At 45.1% G+C, this 27,662-nt stretch overlaps 1 protein-coding gene across 5 annotated transcripts in view; it reads right to left on the reverse strand.

The window, feature by feature from the left end:
- The window catches only part of FARS2 (phenylalanyl-tRNA synthetase 2, mitochondrial), a 210,955-nt gene that overhangs the window by 73,395 nt on the left and 109,898 nt on the right, over nt 1–27,662 (reverse strand). For all 5 annotated transcript variants that reach the window (XM_081873106.1, XM_081873109.1, XM_081873108.1 and 2 more), the window contains one exon: nt 3,287–3,447. In XM_081873106.1, coding sequence (XP_081729232.1) covers nt 3,287–3,447 — 161 coding nt within the window. The remainder of the gene's footprint in view (nt 1–3,286; nt 3,448–27,662) is intronic.

Below are 27,662 nucleotides of genomic sequence, written 5' to 3' on the forward strand. Positions count from 1 at the left end.
GAAGCAATTCCTCACCCTCACCAATTTGGCGTATTTTGGGGTTTCCGAATATACCCAAATAAGGTTTTGATTTCTCAGTGGCCTCATGTATCATTGCATTGTACAACATGGACATAGCGACATCTCAATCTTTAAATTTGTCGTGGCACCTCTAATTCGCCTGCATTGGGACAAGGCAACACCACAGTGAAAGCATGCAGCCCACAGCCCACCCAAAGCAAGGAACTTCACGAATGATTCCTTGATCCTGCGTATGTATTAGAGAGAGAAGTTATAGGAGGACCAGCATACTAATGCTTTTGAGTGGAACTGCAACATTTTCTAGCATTGGTGGATCTTCGTCTTCCCACAACCTCATGGGCCAACTTTGACAGATGGCCAGCCCCATCCCCTAATCAATCATCTGATGTCATGATGGTGTCTAGTGATTGACTGGTGGGTGATCCACCCATCATAGTGTTTCCACATGGGTAGGGTGAGAGGTCTTCTTTGCCAACTTGTTTCCCATAGGGAACACACTAGCAAAGAAGAACCCAGGAGGGCTGGACACTCTGCTGTGCAGCTGATGAGCAGAGGGTTTCATCCTGCTTGCTGCAGAGGTCACCTTCGCCAGTGAGCTCCCCGCAGAGAATGTGCTCGCAAAACAGCATGCAGCAGGAGGAATCCCTGCCCTGCTCAAGCTGACATTCCCCAGTGACGTCAGCCAATGGGCAGGTTGGTGTGGTTTGGGGAAAGTGGCCTCACAGGCCAAGTTCAACCTCATGGTGGGCCAAGAATGGTCTGTGGGGCCAGAGGTTCCTCATCCCTGCATTATAGCACAACTGGGCTGAACAGAAATGCCTCCAGGTCGACTATCTCTGATCAGGGGCAATGATGGTGGTGGCAAGGCTGACGAAGTGGTGTCTCAGATCGGAGGAAAGGATCTACTCATTCGGATGCTGTCTTGCCACCTGGACTCCCCTTCAATATTGCACTAGTTTTGAACCTCGAAGGGATTATTATTTCACTGCTGTTCCTTTCCATCTGAAATAGCATTGTGTCGAATCATTGCTATGTTCCCTCCTACCCCTTTGGACCTCATGAGTCCAGATAACATGTTCTTGCTACCTGGAGATTAGCTTCAAGGCCACTCTCAGACGATTTTGCATATCTTTAGCGGTTCACCCTTCTCCTCCTTCCCAGCTCTTAGCACGTGGCGATGATGTATTGTGAGACTAGTTTCAGATGTGCTCCAGCCTTTGGAGCAAAAGACTGCAGTTGGTTGTTATCCCTGCTCCAGGCAAGGCACCCCACCCCCAAGCCTATGCCATTCTGCCATTATTAATCCACACTGGATCTGGGGCTTGGCTTAGTGAGTTCTGCACATATCCATGAGCTTTGGGCAGTTGCCCACCTTTGCTGTGTGCTGGCTCCAGCCATGTCAGGCAAGCAACTCCCAATGTTGCGATTAGGAAACATATTGCACCATGCTGTGGAACTCCCTAGACTTTCCACAAAAACCGAGTGCTGGAGCATCATTGCATAAATCTGTGATACTTGTATTTGTCCAGATTTGTTTACTCTTCCAGCTTCTCTCCCAGGCCTCCCACTTGCAAATTCTTCTCAAAGCTGTTTAAGCAGAACTAGACGGGTAGATTCCTTTTGGAATCGCAAGCTTTTTCCCACATGTCTTATGCAAATCATCAAGCCTGAGACTTCTTGGTAGGCTAACCATTTTTGGAAATCAGTGCACACAGCACGTGGCGGTGAAACCTCTGTGCCCTTTTCAGTTAATATTGATTAGGTGAAATCAATAAAATTAGAGACACGTGTGTGTGTGTGGTGTTTTTTTACCACCACCTACAGAAAGCTGAGATGAATTTGCACATACAGACTGCTTGCAAATGCTACTGATTCAAAAGTTAACTTTAAAAATATTCAGCAAATGAAGTTTGCTTCAAGAAATAGGATATAAGCTGCCTTTGCATTAAGAATGAGCAACTTGCCTCTTCCTCCATGCAGATGCCTACATAGAGAGCCAGTGTGGTGTGGTGGTTAGAGTGTTGGACTAGGACCTGGGAGACCAGGGTTCAAATCCCCACTCAGCCAGGAAGCACACTGGGTGACCTTGGGCCAGTCACTGTCTCTCCTCTTAGCCTAACCTCACAGGGTTGTTGTGAGGACTAAATGAGGAGAAGGGGAACTATGTATGCCACCTTGAGCTCCTGGGGGGGGGGGAAAGTGGGCTATAAATGCCATAAATATGGCATTAGAGGATGGATGGCGGCTAACAGATTGAGGTTGAATCCTGACAAGACAGGATCCTGACAAGTACTGTTTTGGGGGGACAGGAGGCAGGCAGGTGTGGAAGACTCCCTGGTCCTGAATGGGGTAACTGTGCCCCTGAAGGACCAGGTGCGCAGCCTGGGAGTCATTCTGGACTCACAGCTGTCCATGGAGGCACAGGTCAATTCTGCATCCAGGGCAGCTGTTTATCAGTTCCATCTGGTATGCAGGCTGAGACCCTATCTGCCCGCAGACTGTCTCGCCAGAGTGGTGCATGCTCTGGTTATCTCTCGCTTGGACAACTGCAATGTGCTCTATGTGGGGCTACCTTTGAATGCGGTGACCCGGAAACTACAATTAATCCAGAACGCGGCAGCTAGACTGGTGACTGGGAGCGGCCGCCGAGACCACATAACACCAGTCTTGAAAGACCTACACTGGCTCCCAGTACATTTCTGAGCACAATTCAGAGTGTTGGTGCTTACCTTGAAAGCTCTCGGCCCCGTATACCTGAAGGAGCGTCTCCACACCCATCGTTCTGCCCAGACACTGAGGTCCAGCACCGGGGGCCTTCTGGTAGTTCCCTGACTGCGAGAAGCCAAGTTACAGGGAACCAGGCAGAGGGCCTTCTCAGTAGTGGCACCCGCTCTGTGGAACGCCCTCCCACCAGATGTCAAAGAGAAAAACAACTACCAAATTTTTAGAAGACATCTAAAAGCAGCCCTGTTTAGGGAAGCTTTAATGTTTAATAGGTTATTGTATTTTAGTGTTTTGTTGGAAGCCGCCCAAAGTGGCTGGGGGGACCCAGCCAGATGGGCAGGGTATAAATAATAAATAATAAATTATTATTATTATTATTATTATTATTATTATTATTATTATTATTATTATTATTAAGCCACCACTGAAATGGATGGGAGCATCACAATGCTGCTGTAAACAAAGGGAAGCAGAACTTCCAGGCGTTGCTCTCTGCAAACTCTCACTTTCTTTAAACATCGTTCCAACGTTTCAATCTTACCTGGAATTGTATTCTTTGGTTAATGTGAGGCACGTGGAACTGTTTCAGGAAACGCTCGTCTTTGCTCCAGAAAAGACGGATGTCAGGGATCCCGTACAGGATCATGGCCAGCCTCTCCAACCCCAGGCCAAACGCCCAGCCGATTTTGTTCTCTGCGCCAGCTGCAATTACACAAAGAAAAACACACAAGGCCTTAACGGGAGAATAAAGGCAATAGAAAGACTGGTATTCTAAAAGGTGGGATATAAATCTATTAAATAAATGCATATTAAATACATAAATGAAAAGCTGTGTTTCATTAAAAAAACCCCACCAAAAATAGTTCATATGAGGGAACTTTTTTAAGAATCAGCCATGCCTGCTAATTTTATGCCTCATCCCAAAGAAAGGAAATACAGTCATACCTCATGTTATGCTTGCTTCAGGTTGAGTGTTTTCAGGTTGCGTTCCACGGCAACCCAGAAGTACCGGAAAGGGTTACTTCTGGGTTTCGCTGCTTGCGCATGTGCAGATGCGCAAAATGACGTCACACGCATGCGCAGAAGCAGTAAATCATGACCCGCACATGCGGGTTGCATTCTTTTCAAGTTGCGAATGGGCCTCTGGAATGGATCCCGTTCGCAACCAGAGGTACCACTGTATAGATCAGGAGTAGCTAACATGGTGCCCTCTGGATGTTGCTAAACTATTAACTTCCACCAGCTGCAGTACCTCGCAATGAAGAGCACAAAATCTACAGAGGAAACTAATGGGCCAAACATAGTGCAGTTAGTGCACCTATTGTTCTCCATATGGAAAGAACCAGTCAAAACCACAAGGAAAATCCCAGAGCAAGGTACAGGTACAGGTTGAAGGTCAAAGTTGGAAGCCTGTCGGAATACAGCTGACATTTCCAGATCAAACCTCCAAAGCAACCTTCCACTGAACACATTGTTTCCAAAGTGGCACCTGTGGTGTTCGCACAGAAGCCCCAGTCGTTCCACGGACTATTTACCCTGCACCACCACGGCTTATCTCTTCCACTGCCACCAACATGGTTTCTCCGGTAATATATTCAGACCCAGTCAGGTTGTAACGTATTAACAAAGATTCCAGTTTATTGGTAACACAAACAAGTTCTAAATACTTTGAAACACTGTGATCCGATTCACTCTCTCTGTTTCCCCTCTGTCTCTGACCTCTTTGCCTCCCACCCACAAGAAACCAACCGAACTAACTGCCAAAACCCCTGTGTTGTGCCTTAAACTCAGTTAGGCTCTGCCCCTGGGCTTTCTTATTGGTCAGTCTATTAACCCTTTCTCTCTCCCCCCAGTACGACATCTCCATAATGAGTGGGCAAACGCCACATTAGCCAATTAGCGGATGCAGATGAAAGGCTGCTTGAAATCCTGCCTGGCAAATTTGAAAAGCAGAGGACCCCGTTTCTCTTGGCTGACCAACGCACTGCAAGTCACTCTGCTCTAGGTAGGAGGGAAACATAACAGGTGGAATTCCAGTTCCGTTCCCCCCCCCCCGGCCCACCTGGGAAATATCTGGAGGAAATGACGGCCTATTTGAGTTTTGGCTAGCCATTCTTTCAATATTGCCAATAGCTTGCTTTGGCAATCAGACTGTTTCCCCCCCCCCCCACATGTGGTCAGATGCCTTTTTCTTTTGGGGACATCTGTTGCATTGCTTGTTCCTTAAAATATCTGATATTCTCTGTGTGCTGCATGGCTGTGAAGAAAGGTTGTCCACGTGGATCAGCCCGCATAGATCAACCCACAAAATCCAGACAATGGGAAACACTTCTAGATTAGCACTATTACTACTACCAGGTTAGTAAGCAAGTAGCTCCAGATAAGTCAAGCAAAAAAGGCAACTTTGCAAATAATTATCGTTGTTGGCAGTGCTGTTGTGCACCTAGATTAACTACAGAGATAAGTATCATCACCGCCGTTTAAAGAAATGGATGACAAATGAAATGCCAGACTCCCATAATTCTATAATGACAGTGTAATGGCAATTAATGCAATCTTATTTCCTACTAGAAATTATGTAAAACGCTAAAGGGACCACTGTGCCTTTTAAGACTCACCCTTATCATCAAGTTGCATCTCGTCTATCATTATCCAAAATATAATTGAAAGACCAAAAAAAAGCCAAGCAAAAACAAACTTGGCAGGCAGATCTTAATTGCCTGCTCCTTTCCTATCTTGTATGAGGCTTGTCAGCAAATCTCAAAAGAAAAGCACAACGGTATGTGTTGACATTCGATCTCCACTCATCACTACAAGCCCACTTTGAGCATCAATCACATTTGTTAATAAGTGAAATGGTGTGAAATACCAACATTTTAAATTACTGGAATGTTGTTTCGCTATTGTCAAAAAATTCCAGAGACCTTTCTTTTTAAAGGGGAGGGGGGGAGAGACAATAATGAAGAATTTAATCCATTTCAGAGATGGGGTAGCAATTATAACCATACACTGTCTTCCATATTTCCCTGTATACAACTTGTCTTCACTACTACTACCCTTTGTAAAAGACTATAGGAAATCCATCAGGATGAATAAAGGTAAAGGGACCCCTGACCATTAGGTCCAGTCGTGACCGACTCTGGGGTTGCGGCACTCATCTCGCTTTATTGGCCGAGGGAGCCGGCGTACAGCTTCCGGATCATGTCGCCAGCATGACTAAGCCGCTTCTGGCAAACCAGAGCAGCGCACAGAAATGCCGTTTACCTTCCCGCCAGAGCGGTACCTACTTATCTACTTGTACTTTGCCGTGCTTTCGAACTGCTAGGTTGGCAGGAGCAGGGACCGTGCAACGGGAACTGACCCCGTCGCGGGGATTCGAACTGTCGACCTTCTGATTGGCAAGCCCTAGGTTCTGTGGATTAACCCACAGGGCCACCCGCGTTCCATCAGGATGAATACCGACAGCCAGTACCAGAGGAAAGCATTCTGGTTGCCCCCTCCCCCATGCTCCAGACTACAACTCTCATCAGCACCTGTCAGCATGGCCAATGGCCAGGAATGATGAAAACGACAGTCCAGAACACCAAGAGGGAGCCAAGTTGCCTACTCTGGTCTACAGTGATTGGCAGCAGCTCCCCAAGGTTTCAGATAAGCATCTTCCCAGCCTTTGTTGGTTTTGTGTTATTCCCAATCTGTCTCACTCATTGATCCCTGTAGTACAATTAGACTAGCAGCAGTCAGCTTGGTGATGGGCACAGCTGATGCTTGCCTTGCTGGTTGTCTAGCCTGCAAAAGGACTCTGACTGCTGGAGGTAGCTCGGTTTCTAGATGCAACCTTATAGCATGTGGCAAGAGGCGCTGATATGCTTAATGAAGCTTGTTAAAAGTAAATTAGTCAAATATTCCAAGGCCTTAGCTAGACTCAGTTAGAGGGAAGACAGAAGAAGAGTGTTCAACTGAGAGTTATGAATCACAAAAAGACTTGTAACAGCCTGTAAAAGCACCTGTGACTGACTGATAGGAGTAAATCCTTCCTTTTTATTTGGATGGACACATCTGGTCCATCTATGGGGTAGAGCTAAAATATGATAGCTCTCCATTTGCTGAACAGCATCTGCTTAAAGAACTACAAGGTTGATTACTTCAAACACAGCAGCCAAATTCATCTGGTGCTTGGTGACCACCCAAAGAATAGTTACGAGCTTCAAGCTTGAGTCATCAAGGTAGGCCTCAAAATAAGCAAATATGTTTATTGTTAGAAAACAGTTGACGTTTAATAAACTCAGCTCATGGGTCTGCTTGGCTGCCACCACACAAATGAACTCATGTGGACCCAGGCATTTGAAAACAGAAGCGAACCTACAAACAGTGATGTTAAGATCACAGATACTAGTCAGATCAATTTTGTGCCTGTGTGATATTGCGTTACAGTGACCATGAGTCACCTCCCCCAATGCCTGGGCTCACTCTACCCTGCACACGATGGCCCTTGTGGGGGTTGGACTCGATGGCCCTTGTGGTCTCTTCCAACTCTATGATTCTATGATCACATCAGCCTGAGTGTTGGAATGGGCCCATTGTTTCAACCTTTTCTGTGACTGCAGAATGACGCCAGCTGTTAAGAAGAAACCAGGTAGCAAATACAAGCAGAATCAACGTACTCTGACAAATAATAATCTTATACTAAAAATTCAAAGACATTCATCAGAGGACATAAGAATAAAAGTTGACCTCTTTAAATATATATTTAGCCTACTGGCCATGTTCCAAATGCAGATCAGAGTGCTGCCAACAATTTATCATTCTTCCCTTCTTCCCTGACATGTCTTTACTTTTGACCTTTCAACATAGTTCATCAGGCAGTATTCACTACCTGAATAACAACCTAGACTTACTTAACATAGTTTTATGCCATAAAAAGCAAAATACCTTTCATTGGTATTAGGCTATTACTAAAACTATGTAGAACTTTGAACTGATCAACCAGCCAAGCACCTTTCTTTTCATAAACCTCAAGTCATTGATGGTACCAGATTAACCATGAAGGGATACGGCATTGTTTGTGCATAGCAATCCAAATAATTGGGGGGGTGTATTACGGGGGCTGGGAGTGTTATATAAATGTGCTTTTATGACAATGCAGCAAAAAAATAGCTTGGGGAAAATCCTGCCAGCCAAAGGCATTGAAAAGGCACAGGAGAACAGAACAGGATGATGCCATGGCACATAGATCTTCCAAATATTATTGTTGTTGCTGCTGCTGTTTAGTCGTGTCTGACTCTTCGTGACCTCATGGACCAGAGCACGCCAGGCATTCCTGTCTTCCACTGCCTCCCGCAGTTTGGTCAAACTCATGTTCGTAGCTTCGAGAACACTGTCCAACTATCTCGTCCTCTGTCGTCCCCTTCTCCTTGTGCCCTCCATCTTTCCCAACATCAGGGTCTTTTCCAGGGAGTCTTTTCTTCTCATGAGGTGGCCAAAGTACTGGAGCCTCAGCTTCAGGATCTGTCCTTCCAGTGAGCACTCAGGGCTGATTTCCTTCAGAATGGATAGGTTGGATCTTCTTGCAGTCCATGGGACTCTCAAGAGTCTCCTCCAGCACCATAATTCAAAAGAATCCATTCTTCGACGATCAGCAGGAAATAACTTGACCTGGGGATCATCGAGGGATGAGCTGTAGCTCACTGGGGAAGCACAAGCTTTGAACACAAAAGTTGAGTCCCCAGCATCTCAAAACAGGACCAGGGCAGACCACACTGCCTCAGACCCTAGAGAGATGTTGCCAGTGAGTAGATAGTTCTAGCTAGACCAGTGTTTCCCAAACTTGGGCCTCCAGCTGTTTTTGGACTACAACTCCCAGCATCCCTGACCACTGGTCTTGCTAGCTAGGGATGATGGGAGTTGTAGTCCAACAACAGCTGAAGACCCAAGTTTTGGAAACACTGAGCTAAAAGCCTTGAGTGGGAAGCCTGTGGTCCTTCAGATGATGTTGGGCTCCAACTTCCATCAGTCCCGGACAGCACAGCCAATGATCAGGGGTGGGAGTTTTAGCCCAACAACATCTTCAAGGCCACAGGTTCCCCACCTCAAGCTAGATGGGGCAAATAATTGATAAAACAATTTCCTGAAATAACTGATAATAGGAAAGAGTTATGAAAAGGATTAGTCAAAGCTGGAGAAGGTAAGAATATCAGCAGCGGTCAAGTAGGACAAACAGGGCATCCATACAGTTCTCATACCATTTTCACAAGTAACACCAAGAAATGCATCTGAGTCTCTTTTGTGTGTGTTAATGCCACAAAATGAATGTTGTAAACAGCAGAGAAAATTTGAAATTGGGGGGGGGGGATGAAATGTAGCTTTTAACCAATGTAGGTTTTATCTTTACATTGCTGACTGATTAAAACACAAACTTATTTAAGTTTCATGTTTGAAGATACCCTTAGGCTGTCCATAGTATATTTAGCTGGTGGACTGCTCTATCATTCCTTTGTGTCTCAAGCATTCCTGATCCAGCCTCATCTATTTTCATGTTCATTTAGGAAACAGTTGAGGTGAAGGTTACACAAGGGAGCAAAATGAAATTTGTGGCTTGTGTCCCTGGAGACCGAGCCAGCTCTCATTCGAGTTAGCCCTAGAGGTGTGCTCAAACCATCATGTTCTCTTTCACCTTGGATCAGAAATTGTTCTCCAGATGAAAGACAGCCAGATAAATGAGAGAAAATGCAATTAAATGTCTGCCGCTGTCACACAAAGTCACCATAGAGTATGACTCCCCCCCATTTGCTTTGTGTTACGTTAGTTACATTCTAGAACTGCAGTAACTAAATGCCAGTTCAGACATTATATCTTTTGTCCAAGTCAGCCATGTGCTCTACCTTGAGCTTACACAACTTGGGCCTAAGGACTGCCTTGCAGGATCAGACCAGGAGATTATTCAGCCCAGTCATGGGCAAGCTCCCAGCTCAAACTCAGAAGCAAGCTGAGCGATTTCCTCCCAAACTGGAACATAGTGCAGTGGTACCTCGGATTACAAACTTAATCCGTTCTGGAACTCCGTTCTTAAACCAAAACTGTTCTTAAACTGAGGTGCACTTTCCCTAATGGGGCCTCCCGGATTCCGTTCTTAGACCGAGGTAAAGTTTGCAAACCGGGACACTACTTCCGGTTTTGCGGAGTTCGTAAATCGAATTGTTTGTAAACAGGACTGTTCTTAAACCTACCCTATTCCTGTGAGCTCCTAAACCTCTCCCCCACCCTGACCTGCCAAATACCTGCCATCCTTCCTTCAATTTGACTTACCAGTCTGGCATTTGGGAGCCAGCAAACCACAGCAGGCAGTTGTAAGGAGGGGAGGGTGGTCTTTTACATCTTTAGCTAGATAATTTTGTGGGGAAAGTCCTGTTCAGGAGTTCACTCGTCCAATGAGAATCAAGTGAGGGAGACCAAGGGCATGCTGGCAGTATGCCTTCCCTGATATCTAACATAGCTTCGTGGGTATAGCATGAGACTCTTAATCTCAGGAATGTGGGTTTGAGCCACATATTGGGCGAAAGATTCTTGCTTCGCAGGGGGTTGAACTAGATGAACCTTGTGGTCCCTTCCAACACTAGAATTCTCTGATTCTTTACAAATCCTCCACAAGCAGATGGAGGATGTTCTTCCAAAGCAGGGAGTCTCCCCTAACTTGTGAAGGTTCCCCACATTATTTTAAACCTTGCATATTCAGGGCTGTAGACTGCACGTTTCTATGTGTACATATGGAAAGGCCTGGCTCCTAAACTGCTTCAACAGGCAAGCAAGAATGTTCGTTTTCTTCCCCAATATACTGGTAGGGCATGGACACACATAGATTTTATGTAGCTACATCTGGTTAATATAGCTACTGTTAGGACTAAAAACTAAAAAAGTAATCTATCAGTGGGTGTAGGTAGAGCTGCTGCTGCTTCAGGTCCACCCATTTAGCCTTTAAACTGATTATTTGATCTTCAAAGAACAAGAATTTATGTGTGTGAGAGAGAGAAAGAGAGAGAGAGAGAGAGAGAGAGAGGGAAGTGTGGGAGAGATAGAGATGTTCAGTTGCTTGAAATGAAAACAGATATCTTCTTGCATGCATAGCAATGCCTCAAGGTGACTGAAACAGCTTCCTTTCACATCAAGAGCTGAGAGTGAAAACACTGCAGAACCTCAAAGAGCCAAAAGTCAGTGGCTTTTGGACAACAACTAGAGCAACCTAGGTGTTGATACTATCATATCTTATGAGCTAAATAGGGCTTAGCCTATGTGGCACTGGGAAGGGGGCACACATGTTGGTTGGGTGCATTATTAGATAACCATTATCTGGTTGCATGAACCCCCACCCCCACCCGCCTGCATCATCTCCATATGCCAGATGACTGGGAGGGGAATGAGTCTTGTTTCATTTTGAGCACAATTTTGGAGAGAGGTGGAGCACCTCTCTTTTGCCACTTCCTCTTTCCTCGGTCTTTATAGGGAACTATGACTGGACCAGCTCTTTAAGTTCAGCACAGCACCTTGGAAAGTGAAGGAAGACCCTGTTAATTTGCCAAGCCCTCTAAAGCTCAGTCAGCAGAGCGTTAGACTTATAATCTTAGGGTTGTGTGTTCGAACCCCACTTTGAGTGAAAGATTCCTGCATTGCAAGGGGTTGGACCAGATGATGATGATGATGATGATGATGATGAGAAGAAGAAGAAGAAGAAGAAGAAGAAGAAGAAGAAGAAGAAGAAGTTATTTGTACCCCATCCATCTGGCTGGGTCTTCTCGCAGTGAGTGAACCACCAGAAGGCTCTCGGCGCTGGACCTCAGCGTCCAGGCAGAACGATGGGGGTGGAGATGCTCCTTCAGGTATACTGATCCCCATGGTCCCTTCCAACTCCACAATTCCGATTCTGTGCACTGATTCTATGCATCAGTTCATGAACAGCTCCAGAGAAGGGTGTTCACCACTGGCAAATAGAGACTGGACTGAAAAGAACCCCAGGCACTGCAGAAAGCTGCTGTCCAGCTGTCTAAATTGAAGCCTTGAAACACCAGATAGTATTGTAAGTAGTTTGCAAAATCGAAAAGAAATCCAGGGGTTGGTTGAGGGGAGCAATAAAAATGTGTCTGTGTTACAGCTGAGTAAATAAGGCAAAGAGGGTCCAGTCGCGGCCAACTCTGGGGTTGCGGCGCTCATCTCGCTTTATTGGCCGAGGGAGCCAGCATGTGGCCAGCATGACTAAGCCGCTTCTGGCGAACCAGAGCTGCACACAGAAACACCGTTTACCTTCCTGCCAGAGCGGTACCTATTTATCTACTTGGACTTTGACGTGCTTTCGAACTGCTAGGTTGGCAGGAGCAGGGGCGAAGCAACGGGAGCTCATCCCGTCGCGGGGATTCGAACCGCCGACCTTCTGATCGGCAAGTCCTAGGCTCTGTGGTTTAACCCACAGCGCCACCCGCGTCCCTTCAAAAGGCAAACAGGGGGGTGGGCATTAACAGGGTGCCCATGTGTCTTACTGTATAGACCATCTGGTTTGTATGCAGAAGGTCACAGATGCAGTCCCCACATCCTGCCAGTAGTGCCAAGAGGGATTTCTGCCTGAAACCCACAGAGCCACTGCTAGGGAGTGTAAGGCAGCTTCATAGGTTCTAGTGCTTCCCTCATGACTGGAAAACTTGACTTTTCGCTACCACCCAGTTGTAGTTGAAGCCAGCCGCCATTTTAAAATGGCCAGCACACAGGAAATGATGCTTTGCCAGAGAATAAGACAAGGAAGGCTATATACAGAGAACTCAGGAATGCTGATGTGTGAAAAGTTTTGCATCTAGAGGAGTTATGCAGTTGGGCCTCAAAATAACTTTAGAAAATCATAAAAGGGTTTCTAAGGCAGTTTCAGCAAAACTCATATAAGATATAATTTCTGAAACTACACACTTACCCACTGCGAAACATTAAGCCAGAGTTTTGAAAAGCTATTAAGAGGGATTGAAAGAACTTCCAATGGCACCTGTGACATTCACTTTCAGTGTTAATATCCTATTTTACCATGATGGCAGAGTAATAAGCTTTTAATTGAAGAAATGCAATTATACTACAATGAAGCACTGCATTACGAATCAAAAAGCACATTGTTCTTTATGCTTATTGTTCTTAGGGTCACACTTGGAAGTTCGCGATCCATTACCAAGTACAAAAGTTTCTACTCTGATGTGTTTCATATTGGAACGTTAGAGAGTCTAGCACCTCAAATGTCAAACCGTTATTCACAACATTTGTATATATTCATTCTTCTAGGTAGCTCACTACAGTCTTGTGAGGTGCTTGAGGCTGAGAGAGAATGATTTCGGGGAGGGCCATAGCTTTCCAGGTTCAATCCCCGGTATGAATCTCCCAATTTGAAACACTGGGGACCCACTCCCAATCAGTGTAGACAACAATGAGCTTGATGGACCAATGGGGTGACTTGGAATAAGGCAACCTGTGTTCTATGTTCAATGCATGTTTTATCTGAGACAATTCCAGAGACACTGTGGGTTTTAATTGGGGAGAGGAGTTGCACTTTCAATGCTTTAGTTTCTCTAAAACAGGCACCCCCAAAATCGGCCCTCCAGATGTTTTGGGACTACAATTCCCATCATCCCTAACCACTGGTCCTGTTAGCTAGGGATGATGGGAGTTGTAGTCCCAAAACATCTGGAGGGCCGAGTCTGGGGATGCCTGCTCTAAATCGTCTCTGTGCTCACTTGTACAGTGTTTGTTCCAAGCAGTTAGTCCTAGATATCCTTTACACATGCGTCCCCGTTTTTTGAAAACAACTTTCCCCCTTCCTGCTTAGGGTTTTCCCATACAGTCAGGTCAAACTGCCTTCTTTCAGTTAGCACGCTGCGTCATTTCCAAAGTCATTAGCTTCTTGACCCTATTGAAGAGACCAAGTCGGACCAGAGTTTTCAAGACATACCAAGCATCTCCCCTGACAACTACGCATGACACTTCTTTATCAAAGGAAGTGGTTTGCAAACTTCCTGCTTCCAACTAATCCCTTCCACACGGATTTGTCTGCTGAGGAATCCCTGTGAATTTGCCCCAGAACCTTCCTCCCCAGAAGAGGATTCTGGGACCTACTGAGCCTTGCCAGAAATTGCATAATGTTGCTCAATCCGTTCAAGATGGCAAGAAGGAAGCCAGGCTGTAGTGAGCAAGATAAGCCAGAGATCTTCTCCAAGGTAATGTGGAGAGGAGGATTAACCTCACCCCCTCACCAGCTCAAAAGTTCACTGAGTCCTGTGGCTTGTTATGGCTCTTGCTGGGCACAGTCACAAAGCTATAGCCATCCTTCCGTCTCCATCTCATAGCTGGAAGAGATACAGAGGCACCTATCCACCAGGCAAAGATGGAGAAAGCCCTTCCCATTCTGAGCTTGCAGTGCTTGTAGGGAAAGGCAGAGGCGACTTCCTGTGCCCCTTTGGCTGGTGTTCTGCAAGCTTGGGACACTGGTCAGATGGACACAAAAAGAGAGACTTTGCAGAACTGGCGAAAGTGACGGGAAGAATCCAGAACCAGCGAGACCAAGCATTCCAAAAGGACTGGAATAAATTTATATTATATTTGAAAGACAACTGTAAGCAAGTAGCATCATTAGCAGGGTTATCTGAAGATTTGTAAGATGAAATTGCTACCTATTCAGATGGAGTCATTTAATATTTTAGGGAATGATATAACAAGGATAGGAAACAAAGTGAAATGTAAAGATGTAAAGTTTAATTTTGTAAACGGGAGGGAGGGAAGTTGTTAGGTTCAGTTGAGCCAAAGAGATAAAATAAGAGGATATGATGTTACGTAATGTGATTATATGTAAAACCAATAAAAATAATTTAAAAACAAAAACAAAGAGAGAAAACCTCTCTCCCCTGCCTGCCCTTCTGAATAGTTGGAAGAAGGCTGGTTTCCTGACCTCTATTTCAGTTCCAAGCTTAGAGCCAGACAGAGCAGGAAATTCCCCCTGACTTTGTGCTGCCTTTCAAAGACATAGCATGAGGTCAGGGACAAGACCTGCCCTCTTGGGATGAGGGTGGGGAGCTCTGTCAGTAGCACATTTTTGATGGCCAGTGAGACCAGCGCTGTGGTCTAAACCACTGAGCCTAGGGCTTGCCGATCGGAAGGTTGGCGGTTTGAATCCCAGCAACGGGGTGAGCTCCCGTTGCTTGGTCCTAGCTCCTGCCAACCTAGCAGTTTGAAAGCACGCACAAATGTGCAAGTAGATAAATAGGTACCGCTTCGGCGGGAAGGTAAACAGCGTTTCCGTGCGCTGCTCTGGATTTGCCAGAAGCAGTTTAGTCATGCTGGCCACATGACCCGGAAAAACTGTCTGCAGACAAACGTCAGCTCCCTCGGCCAGTAAAGTGAGATGAGCGCTGCAACCCCAGAGTTGTTCGCGACTGGACTTAACTGTCAGGGGTCCTTTACCTTTACCTTTAGGACCAGCCAAAATGTGCTGCTTCCTGGTCTTCTCCTATAACCCTGCATAACATGAAAACATTTATTAGGACACACATTGCATGGAAAGATCACAGGTGATGAGAAGTTGTGTTTAAAATGAAGTTTGGCATCTCCACAGTTATCTGCTCATCGAGGAACCTCAGGCTTCCTTGGAACACAGTTTGTAAATGATAGATGCAACGAGTTCATCCAGAAGCATAAACTCTTCCTTTTCCCTAGCTGCATGCATCGAGTTGCTGTGCTTAGAAGCCTCTAAGTTCACCACAAGGCCTGGCAAACTCAACATTAACTACTGCGGCAGAGAAGTTGCCTGTCAGAATGTAGCTAAAACTGGAATAATTCCAACCATAAACTGGCAGCTAGTCAGATGAGGACCAATTTTCTTAAGGATGATTGAAACAAGCTGGCTTATGTTTAGAGAACAAGGTTAGAAAACACTACATACAATGCAAAATGTTTAAGCTTTGCACCAGCACTGAATATGGATTATCATTAGGTGTCAACAACAGTAATTAGGCAATTGATTAAGCCATGTACTAATTGTATGCTAGGCTGACCAAACAAGCATGCAAATTTATTTGGCTATTAAAGAGATGTAAAGAAATATGGATTTTCAGTCAGTCAACGGCAAGCTTTTAGAGGTAGGTGTTTTGTCCTTTGGGGTAGACGTTTGAACCTCTGATCGTTTTGGAAAGGAAAGTTAACACCTGTGACCCTCCTGCAACAAGAAAGGTATGGAGCTCATTTTATCTGCTGCCTTGCTGGCTGGTTTCTCAGCATGAGAAAGAATATGGGAATCTCAATGAAGATGGACTAATTAAGAGACTTCCTTTCCCTCAAAGCTATGAGGAGGCACTCTGCCTTTTGGTCTATGAAGTCCTTTCACAGAGAGGGGTTAGAAAGAAGCTCAAACCTCTTTGGTAGCTGTCCACACAGAAACGATTAAACTGTCTTATATAGTAGTATCTCTGGTTATGTATTTAATTCGTTCCGGAGGTCCGTTCTTAACTTGAAACTGTTCTTAACCTGAAGCACCACTTTAGCTAATGGGGCCTCCTCCTCCTGCTGCTGCTGTGCCGCTGCACAATTTCTGTTGTCATCCTGAAGCAAAGTTCTTAACCCGAGGTACTATTTCTGGGTTAGCGGAGTCTGTAACCTGAAGCGTATGTAACCCGAGGTACCACTGTACAGAGCCCTTCACCATACATGGACCATCTAGCCCAGAAGTCACAAATTCTGGGGTCCCATGGAAACATCTTCAAAGTGGAAAATTTTTTATGTGTTCCACCCACACAACCAAGCATGCACAACAGGAACCAGCTAGGGAACCACCAAAGGAAGAAGGCTCAGAACCCGAGGAGTAGTGGTAGGACAATGATGAGTGGTCAGAGGGAAAAGAGGGGGGAAACAGTAAAGAGGAGGTGTCGGAAGCTGAATGGGTAACAGGGCTTAGTGCGCTGGGAAAGAAAGAATTCCAGAATCAGAGGCTGAAGCTGAAACAGGTGAGTGGGATGAGGGAGGCCAAGAGGCAGAGATGAGTCAGGCTAGTGAAGAGTCACAGGTGTCTCTCCCTCCTGCCACAACAAGCTCCCCTCCCCTCTGGTCTCCCAGAACCAGAAGAGGCATGAAAAGGGCAGAGGAAAGGTTGGCTGCATGCAGGCGCAGTCTCCGATTGCTTGGGGAAACGTCCTGGAGAAGAGGGATCTGCAACACGCCAGCCCTTTCTACAAAAGCAAGCCATAAGTGGATTAACTTGAGCCTGGGAGTCGCCCCTGTGATCCTCCAGCTATTGTTGGACTTTCTCACTTCAGCCCCAGTCAGCACAGGAAATGGTCAGGGATGATGGGAGCTGAAGTCCAACAGCATCTAGAGAGCACCACACTGACTCCCCCTTGCCCATTTGTCTAACCTCTCTTTTCCTAGGTGGAACTAAAAGAAAATGCTGCCAGGTTTGGTACCAGAGAAAACCTAGAGAGACAGATCCATTGCTGTATCTTACTTGGTAAAATAAGGCTTTCCCCTATAAGCAAATTACTTACACGCAGGATTGCAAATATGTATTAATTTGGTTCAACTGTGCAAGATTTATCAGGCTAGAATATCAAATGCTTTCAGGCTACCGTACTTTGGGCTTGCGCTATGTGAAAAGGCACTGATAAAATAGAATTATGAAGCCCCAAAAGCATTTAATAATCACAGAAACGAAGCACATGCACTAATAAAATTAACGTTAATAAACTAGGTCAATGCTGAAACAAAGGAAATAGCCAGACAGGCAAAATGTTGCAAACCTGCTCCTTCAGAATTGCATTTTCAATTCAACTTTCTCTTCTAGCATTTTACTTCATACAGTAACGGTTGTGGGTTTTGATGCTCTTTGACCTGTGTAACATAGGCATTAGTTACAAGGCAGTGTGGAGTGGAGGCTTCTCAGCAGGATCCCTATTTGCAGCTGCAAGCAGTCAAGTAGCTACTTAGTACAGAGTATCTTTTGGAAGAAAAGCTCATGAATCAACCTTCTATCATTAAAAGTGTTTTAATGGTGAGAAAAGGGCTTATACTGCACTTACGCAGGCGGATGCTTAAAGGTAGCGAAGCCTAACAAATTGAGTAAAAGACTGCTGCGAGTATTTCAGGGTTTAGCTTTGTACATACCAGATTGCATTGCACTTAAAAAGGCAAAGAGAAAGGGGGGGGGGTGGAGGTAATGGAAAAGGACAAATTACTCCTGACTTTCTGTCTGTTACAGGATCCCTCATTCACACAAGGACATTTTTGGAGACCGGAAGGCGAAAGGTAAAAAAACCCCCAAAATCGCCGTTAAAGCTCCTGTCTGAAAATATCTGACAAGTATTGTTCCACCACAGAAGATGGTTCGAGTTATTTTGTGTGTTTGTGTCTGGAGGGAAAGGGGAGGGAGGGAATAGGGACAGGATTAAAAAATCAAGGACAAAAGAGGAAACTCACTGATAGGATATAAAGAGGAGGATGCACTAAAAGCTGTGCATTTAAGTGTTTTGAATTTGGGGGGTCCTTTTAAAAGAGAGGGACGCGGGTGGCGCTGTGGGTTAAACCACAGAGCCTAGGACTTGCTGATCAGAAGGTCGGTGGTTCGAATCCCCGCGACAGAGTGAGCTCCTGTTGCTTGGTCCCTGCTCCTGCCAACCTAGAAGTTCGAAAGCACGCCCCAAAGTGCAAGTGGATAAATAGGTACCACTCCGGTGGGAAGGTTAACGGCGTTTCCGTGTGCTGCTCTGGTTCGCCAGAAGCGGCTTGGTCATGCTGGCCACATGACCCCGAAGCTGTACGCCGGCTCCCTCGGCCAATAAAGCGAGATGAGCGCCGCAACCCCAGAGTCGGCCACGACTGAACCTAATGGTCAGGGGTCCCTTTACCTTTACCTTTACTTTAAAAGAGAGCTTAACTCTTGTTAGAAATTCTGGCATTAAAGTTTTTGGGTGGGCTTTTTTATACAGCATATCTATTCTTGCAATGAAGGTCAATGGTGCTGTTATAGGATTGGGGTGGGTGGGGTTGCAGTAGACGGAACTGCTGAACTGTTATCCTTTCTTTGAAAGGTTAATGGCTCTAGCAGGCTTCCTCAACCTCAGCCCTCCAGATGTTTTTGGCCTACATCTCCCATGATCCCTAGCTAGCAGGACCAGTGGTCAGGGATGATGGGAACTGTAGTCTCAAAACATCTGGAGGGCCAAGGTTAAGGAGACCTGGGCTATAGCAAGGCCTGGAAGCACTATATTTTGAATGACTTATTGTAATCTGTGCCCTGTGATCTTCGGATGAAGGGATGGAATGAAATTTAATAAATATAATAAATAAATGGCTTAAAGAGTGAGCCATGTTGTGACAGAGACAAACAGGTGGGCCTTTTCCTCCCCTCACCTGGCTGGATGCCAAATACAATTAAAAACCATGCAGCATCTAGTACTCCACATTATAATTGCTGCAACATGGAGGGGGGGAAATCATTAAGTGGTCTGCTAAGACCTCCTGCCATTTCCAAGTGGTCCATGGGAAAAAGTTTGGGAATCACCTTTCTACACTGAATGGCAGCAGGTCTCTAGTGTGTTGCAGAATCCTAAAATTATGGAGTTGGAAAGGACCCCCAAGTCGTCTAATCCAACCCCCTGCAATGCATGAATCTCAGCTGAGCACCTCTCCCAGCCCTAACAGTGATCCATGCGACAGTCACCTCCAGGCTTGACTACTGTAATTCACTCTACGCGGGGCTGCCCTTGAAGTTGTCCCAGAAACTCCAGCAGGTGCAGAATGCTGCAGTGAGGGCTCCTCACAGGGTCTCTGCCATGGGAGCATATTCACCCAGTGCTTTTCCAGCTGCACTGGCTCCTGGTGGAGTACAGGGTCAGATTTAAGGTACTGGTTTTGACCTTTAAAGCCCTTCACGGCCTAGGACCCTCGTGCCTACGGGACCGCCTCTCCCAGTATGCCCCACAGAGGACCTTAAGGTCCATAAATAGCAACAACCTAGAGGTCCCGGGCCCTAAGGAAGTTAGATTAGCTTCAACCAGAGCCAGGGACTTTTCAACACTGGCTCCGGCCTGGTGGAACGCTCTGTCTCATGAGACCAGGGCCCTGCGGAATCTGATTTCTTTCCGCAGGGCCTGTAAGACAGAGTTGTTCCACCTGGCCTTTGGCTTGGAGCCAATTTGATTCCCTCCCCCTCTTTCTTTTTCCTTTCTCTTCCTGTGAAGAGGCTGCATCCTAATGTTGTATTTTAATCTTGTTTTTTAAATTGCATTTTAATCAACTTGTTTTTATTATTGGTTGTTAGCCACCCTGAGCCCAGTCTTGGCTGGGGAGGGCGGGGTATAAATAAAATTTTATTATTATTATTATTATTATTATTATTATTATTATTATTATTACTAACTAAAGCTGCAGGCATTTGGGACCTCCTGCGTGCAAGGCAGATGCTATGACCTCTGGTCTGAAATCGCAGTGGTGGTTTTACTGAAGGTGGTTGTGTCGAAGGGAAGCACAGAAATTTTCAAAATTAAAATCGGAACAAATCCTGAAGAAGAGTTTGGATTTGGTATCCAGCTTCATCACTATCCTAAGGAGTCTCAAAACGGCTAACATTCTCCTTTCCCTTCCTCCCCCACAACAAACACTCTGTGAGGTGAGTGAGGCTGAGAGACATCAGAGAAGTGTGACTAGCCCAAGGTCACCCAGCAGCTGCATGTGGAAGAGCGGGGAATCAAACCCGGTTCACCAGATTACGAGTCCACTGCTCTTAACCACTACACCACACTGGCTCCTGTTCTATATAATGCAAGAAGGCACTGACGAAACAGAGAAATCTAGATCCCGATTCTGCCCTTTCCATCGCGAGCCTTTGCCAGCATCCAACTGCCCTTTGACTGCCTTGCTTATTTAAGGAAGTCAGCTTTCGTCGAGCGCCCCTCATCACTTCAATGCAAGTGCCAAGCCCCTCCCAGTGTGTGCCTCATCTTCCGTAGAGCCCTCTAGACATTCCTGTGCAGCAATTACCATATTTACAGTACTCAAGTCTAATGCGCCATCGAACTGAATGCGCACCTCAATTTTCAGAACCTTGAAACCAAAGAAAGTATTTGCTGGCGAATGTAAGCGTGCCATCAAATCGAATGCAGACCTTAATTTTTGCAGCGTAATTTGGTTGGCCAAAAAAAGGTGAGTATTAGATTCAAGTAAATACGGTAATAAATGGTAATGTATGCCGTCTGTCTCCTTCATTTCTGTACAGTGTAAATATTTTATGAGTTTGAGAATGGCACTGAAACCTCGTTGGAGGACTATTGCCTTGCAAGCCTCTCTCGGTTTGTCGCCAAAGAAGGGCGCTCCTGCCTTGCATGGTTGTATACGTGCATGCACACACAATCCAATCACAGTTTGCAGAAAATCTCAACAGAAGTCTTGACACCAGTTCCCCTAGGCATCAGTTTAATGCTATTGCTCTTGAAACCTACAGTCTCAAAAGGCTGAGACCTTCAAACAAACACACGTCATTTATTTCTAGTTCAGGGTTATCATTACCTTTTAGATCGGTACTCAGCAGAAAGCTGGTTTAACTGGATATTTCCAAGATGCTCCATCAAAATCAAAGCCTTTCAAAAACAAGACATCATTCACGTTAATCAGCCACCAAATGCCAACAATTACTTGCAGCACTGTCAGGCCACCATCAAAATCAAATGGTGAATGTCAACAATGTCCAGTTCGGATTCACAGGAACACACTTCGTCAGGATTTTGATGAGTAAAACTAAATTACAATAGCCGTCTTTATTCTTTTAGAGCAAAATTGATTGAAATAATTTATGAGGCATTGCTGTTTGCTTTGTTTTTGGCTTTGTTGGCAATAAGCGACATAGAAAAAGTAAATCTATAAATTAGCATATCCCTCCATCATTTGACATCATCTTTTGAGTTCCAAAGCCAAACTCTGTTATTTTACTCTGCAAAGCTCTTCACAGCAACCCCTATGAAAGTATCTCAATGGACAGTGTTAGGTAAGCAGGACAGAAGAGGCACTACTTTTCCATTCAGTAAAAATAATTGTTGGGGGGGGGGGTTTCCTCTCTGTGGTGCCCTGCAATATCAAATAGCACTGAGAATGCCATAACTGTGTTTAAAAAACAACCCTACCTGTGTTGTGTTTTTAGCCCGTCTCAACTGTTGCAGATTACAGAACCAGAGAACTCAGTGAAAACCCCTGAGAATTGAGACATGTTTATCTGGGTTCTGTTTCTTTGTCCCACTAGTATCCTTTTCATCCATTCTACACATCTGGGAAATGGAGAGGCATCACATAACTTTGAGCTCATGTCCCATCCCCTCAACATCCATGAGTTTAGCATGGATTAGGGCTGGGCGATATGTCAATATACAGTGGTACCTCAGGTTACATACGCTTCAGGTTAGATACGCTTCAGGTTACAGACTCTGCTAACCCAGAAATAGTGCTTCAGGTTAAGAACTTTGTTTCAGGATGAGAACAGAAATTGTGCTCCGGCGGTGCGGCAGCAGCAGCAGCAGGAGGGCCCATTAGCTAAAGTGGTTCCTCAGGTTAAGAACAGTTTCAGGTTAAGTACAGACCTCCGGAACAAATTAAGTACTTAACCCGAGGTACCACTGTATTGTCCAAAACCCGGTTTGAAGTCCATACTGTGCTATTGGTTTCATAATTTTTGACCTGGCAATGTATCACGAAACATGATGCGTCTGTGTGCTATGCAAAAATCACAATGTGGGGAAAACTGTGAAGCCAGCAAATGCCTCTACATAGCTCCATCCTTATTTCAGACATTGTGATACAGTGGTACCTTGGTTGTCGAACTTAATCCGATCCGGGGGTCCGTTCGACTCCCAGAATGGTTCAAAAACCAAGGCGTGGCTTCCGATTGGCTCAATTGGAAGCCGCGCAAGCCACGTCAGATGTTCAGCTTCCAAAAAACATTCGCAAACTGGAACACTTACTTCTGGGTTTGCGGCATTCGGAAGCCAATTTGTTCAGGAGCCAAGCTGTTTGAGAACCAAGTTACCACTGCATATTGGTATATTGCAATGTTGAAAATCAGATATTGTCCAGCCCTAGCATGCTCCCACAGGAGCAGCTGAACATGTGGATGTCAAGGGACTGGGACAACCATTCTACCTATGGACACCTCCCAAGGAAAGGGCTTAGATTTTGATAGAATCAAAGGGGAAGTTTCTAAAGTGATTAATTTATTAAATTTCTATCACACGTTCTCAATGCAGTAGAGCATCTACAGCAGCTGCAATAAGTTTCAGTTGCTTCCTCTCAAAACCTGCCCTACCTAGACATCAAAGAATGAAGGTGCTGCTTCCTTTACAGACACAATCTCTCCCAAAGATGGCTTCCATCATAGGTGCCAATTCCTGGGGCCCTGGGTGCTTGAGCACCCACAAAATTCCCCATGAAAGCGTTAAAGGTAAAGAGACCCCTGACCATTAGGTCCAGTCGTGGCCGACTCTGGGGTTGTGGCGCTCATCTCGCTTTATTGGCCGAGGGAGCCGGCGTACAGCTTCCGGGTCATGTGGCCAGCATGACTAAGCCGCTTCTGGCGAACCAGAGCAGCACACGGAAACGCCGTTAACCTTCCCGCCGGAGTGGTACCTATTTATCTACTTGCATTATGATGTGCTTTCGAACTGCTGGGTTGGCAGGAGCAGGGACTGAGCAACAGGAGCTCACCCCGTCGTGGGGATTCGAACCGCCGACCTTCTGATCGGCAAGTCCTAGGCTCTGTGGTTTAACCCACAGCGCCACTCACGTCCCATGAAAGGGTTGGGCACCCACAAATTTCGGGCCATGCACGCTGCAGGGCACCCAGACACCCACAGTTGGGGCGAAAACTGGCACTCCTACCTTCCATCAAGAGCTATTTGGGTGAGAACAGCCTAAAGTGAAAACTGCAGGACATTTATGCTTCTTCTAAAAACACTCCTTTTTTCATTCTTTTTTAGCACAGGCTGGATGTTTCTCAGACTGATAAAGGGCTGTTCCAAAAAACATCAATATTTCTGTATCTGAATTCCCAATGGTATGAGCTGACAAAGCTCTGTAAAACAATTTGGGTCCACAAAGCTTGAAATAAGCAGGATCTCAAAATAAATACAACAGCTCACTCTCTGCAAGCGGTTAACTTTATTTGGTTCTGAGTGGAAGGGGAGGAATTAAAACAGTCCCCAGATCTATGAGACTCTGCAGACAAGTCCTTCACAACATGCCATCGGCTTTTATAGCCATCACCTACAAACCCAAGGAAAACAGTGAAATAAATAAGCCAGAATTGGGCTCCTTGGGAACATTTGAGGAATTCACATTTATTCTTCCAGAATAAAGTAGAAAGCAGCACATACCACTAATGGATGACAAAAAATCAGTTTTGGAGAAAGGGGTGGAGAGTGATTAATGTCCCTGACTGCGCCTCTCAAAATCCTCTTCATTGCAAGAAGCATTTTGTATTAGGTTTCGTTGTTACAGGTAACCTTGTCATTTTGCTTAAAATAAAGTCTAGGCTATTCATATCGTCTCAGCCCGGTCAGCGTCTCACTACCTGGGAAACAAATTTGATTTTCAAAATGTGGAATATTCCTCAAAATGAAGGAAGAAACATGATCCTTGCTTTTCATTAGCCCGACCGATCTCTGGAGAATCACTTGATGTGTGCTTCCTGCTCCACCCCCTGCAGCGATCTTTTGAGCTTTTTAATTAAACTACCTCTGTGGTTTGTGGCTTAAGTCCAATTTAGGTGTTACCTGGGTGAAAAGGTAACTGCACAGTGGCTGTGGGGTGACCACACTACAGTGACAATATCTGCAAAAATTAATGATGTGGTTAATCTGACGTATACTGAGATCTTCCATGCCAGCACCACTTAAAAAAAACAGTTCTGCCTACAGTCTGAGATCATATAATGGCAAAGACACTTTCCACTTGGGTTTTTATCCCCTCCCTCGTTTCCATCTTCCGCCTTCACCTCACCCTGTCCAGCAGTGCCCTCAAAGAGCAACTGCTATTTGCAACAGCCATCGTTTCTGTCATTCTTAAAACTGGCAAGGTGGTTTGTTAATCTTGCATACAGGCCTGCTCTTATTTTTAATTTAACTTTGTTAGCAAGCCTTCAGAACATGTGTTTTTATATCTGGTTTTTTCCCCCTTGACCATGCCAATAACAAATTCTGTACCAAGTAGATTCAAAATCTGCACTATAGTATACCTTATGTTCACTCTGAAGAAGGATGGTCTTAAATCACTCCATGTGACGACAGTTGTATACTCAGTGTCTGCATAGCAGATTCATTACATCGGTGTTTTCCAAACTTGGGTCTTCGGCTGCTTTTGGACTACAATTCCCATCATCCCTTGCTAGCTAGGGATGATGGGAGTCATAGTCTAAAAACAGCTGAAGAGCCACGTTTGGGAAAGTAGGGTTGCCGTATTTCAAACATTCAGACTACAGGTGGGGGATGTTACCTCCAAATAAATTCCCTGAACACAGAAAATTTAGATCACAATGAGAAATGGTCTAGTCCAGTGTTTCCCAACCTTGTGCCTCCAGCTGTTTTTGGACTACAATTCCCATCATCCCTTGTCACTGGTCTTGCTAGTCAGGGATGATGGGAGTTGTGGTTCAAAAACAGCTGGAGGCACAAGGTTGGGAAACACTGGTCTAGTCTACCATCTGTAAATGTTTTACAGATGGTATATGACACCTGTAAAATTAGCAAAGATGTACAAGGTTGATAACAAATGTTGGAAATGCAAAGACAAAGAAGGGACATTCTTTCATCAGTGGTGGGAATGTAAGAAAGTGAAAAGTTTTTGGGAAATGATATATAATGAGCTGAAAAAAATGTTAAAATATACTTTTGTGAAAAAACCCGAAGCTTTTCTTTTAGGTATGGTAGGAAAGGATATAGGAAAAAAGGACTGCAAGCTTTTCCAATATGCTGTAACAGCAGCCAGAATCCTGTTGGCTCAGAAGTGGAAACAAGAGGAGATACCGACGATAGAAGAATGGAGATCAAAAGTGATAGACTATGCAGAATTGGATAAATTAACTGGGAAAATCAGATATACTAAAGACCAAAAGTTCATCGAGGACTGGGGAAAATTTGTGGACTATCTGAAAAATATATGTGGTGTAAACACAACACTAGTGGGATTTAAAGAGGCACTGTAAATAAAAATAAGTATTGTTTATTAGAAACAATGGGAGTAAGGAGGAATAATGGCAATACGAAAGAAAGGAATGTGTACTAAAGGTATAAATATGGATGATTGTCAGAGACGCTGAAGGAAGTCAAAAACAGTCACAATTTGTTGTATGCGGAATTAAATGAATAATTGGATGGAAATTTATAAAATGCATAATAAAAAAAAATTAAAAAAAAGAGAGAAATGGTCTAGTCTAGTCTCTCTCATGTCATGCTAATTTTCTTGGCATTTTCTGCCAGGAGAGGGATCATTCAAACATACAACTCATTGGTTGCAGTTTTAAAGTGCTATGAAACCATGCATACATCTCAGCACGGGATTCATCATTTGTGTGCAAAGCAAGGCATTAAGCTCTAGAGCGGCCCAGTACTGTTTTCTGTGTACTGGGCCCACACGTTTCAAGATGTGCCAAATTCAACAGATCTTTTAACAGCTATACAATGACTCCATGGGTGCACGGAATGGAAACAGATCTGAATTCATCCTGGGCTAGGGGATAGAATCTGAGCTAAGCCACAACTGGGTGGAAACCCTCTTTCTTGCCCTCTCAAAGCATCACCCACCACCTGGGATTTTGCCACAATGGAGGCACTGTGGCGAAAGCTCTTTGCAAGCCAGCAAGTGCATCAGAGACATTAATGACTGAGGCACTGACCAGCATCGATCAATTGGTGCTGGTGTGAATGTGCAGCTGAAAGATGTAGAGGACAAAGCATTCGCTGCATGCTCAGCTTCAAATATGAACACAGCCTTAGTTAGAAAGCAGGAAGGAGAGGGACAAACAGAGGCACCTACAGCATTAATGACACCCAGTGGGTTTATATATGAATAATTGACGGAGGCGGGGGGTGGGGAACTGAACTTCCCTGAAATCTTTATTTTAAGCTGCTCAAGGGCAGGGGTTGCCCCACATTTCTCTTTGAAAAGCATTTAGCATATCTGGAATGCTAAATATATAACAAAGTTGTCAAATAGTACTGAAAGGAATATTCAAGGCAATCTGAAAACGTACCAGAGGCCTCCAGATCACAGAACTATGGGACCTGGAGAAAGGGAACCTCTTGCCTAGACACAGGAAGAAGTATAAGATGCCCCTGCAGGATCAAACCATTTTCACATCACCAGAAAAGGTATGACATATATCACACCAACTCATATGACTCTCAACCCATCAGGAGTGCCAAGTTGGCCCCACAACTTGGGTGCCCGGGGCTGTGGGTGCCATGCAGCGTGAGTGCCCAGCCCCTTTGTGGGAAATTTTGTGGTTGCTCGGGCCCCCAGGACCCCTGAGAGTTGGCACCTATGCATCCCATAAGGCTACTAATGAGCACCAAGCAGGGCTGCCCCTATCCCCACTCCTCTTTGCCCTCTCTCAGGAGCCACTGACTGTTATATTATGTATAAACATACCTATACAAGGCTACAGGATTAAAGGTGAAGAGCATCATATAGGTTTTTGTTTATTTGTTTCATAAATTTTACACACTGCCTGACTGAAAACCCCCAAAAACCCTCAATGTGGTTTTCAATTCTTTCAACAGCTGTGTAATATGACAGAGATATATGATGAGCAGGTGAACCACCAAATTGTGCCCTAGCTGCAGCTTCTGGGGTCAACCTCAAAGGAAGCATACCATAGAGAGCACTGCAGT

This window comes from Podarcis erhardii (genome assembly GCF_964252035.2).
Source record: "Podarcis erhardii genome assembly, chromosome: 8".
Lineage (NCBI taxonomy): Eukaryota > Metazoa > Chordata > Lepidosauria > Squamata > Lacertidae > Podarcis > Podarcis erhardii.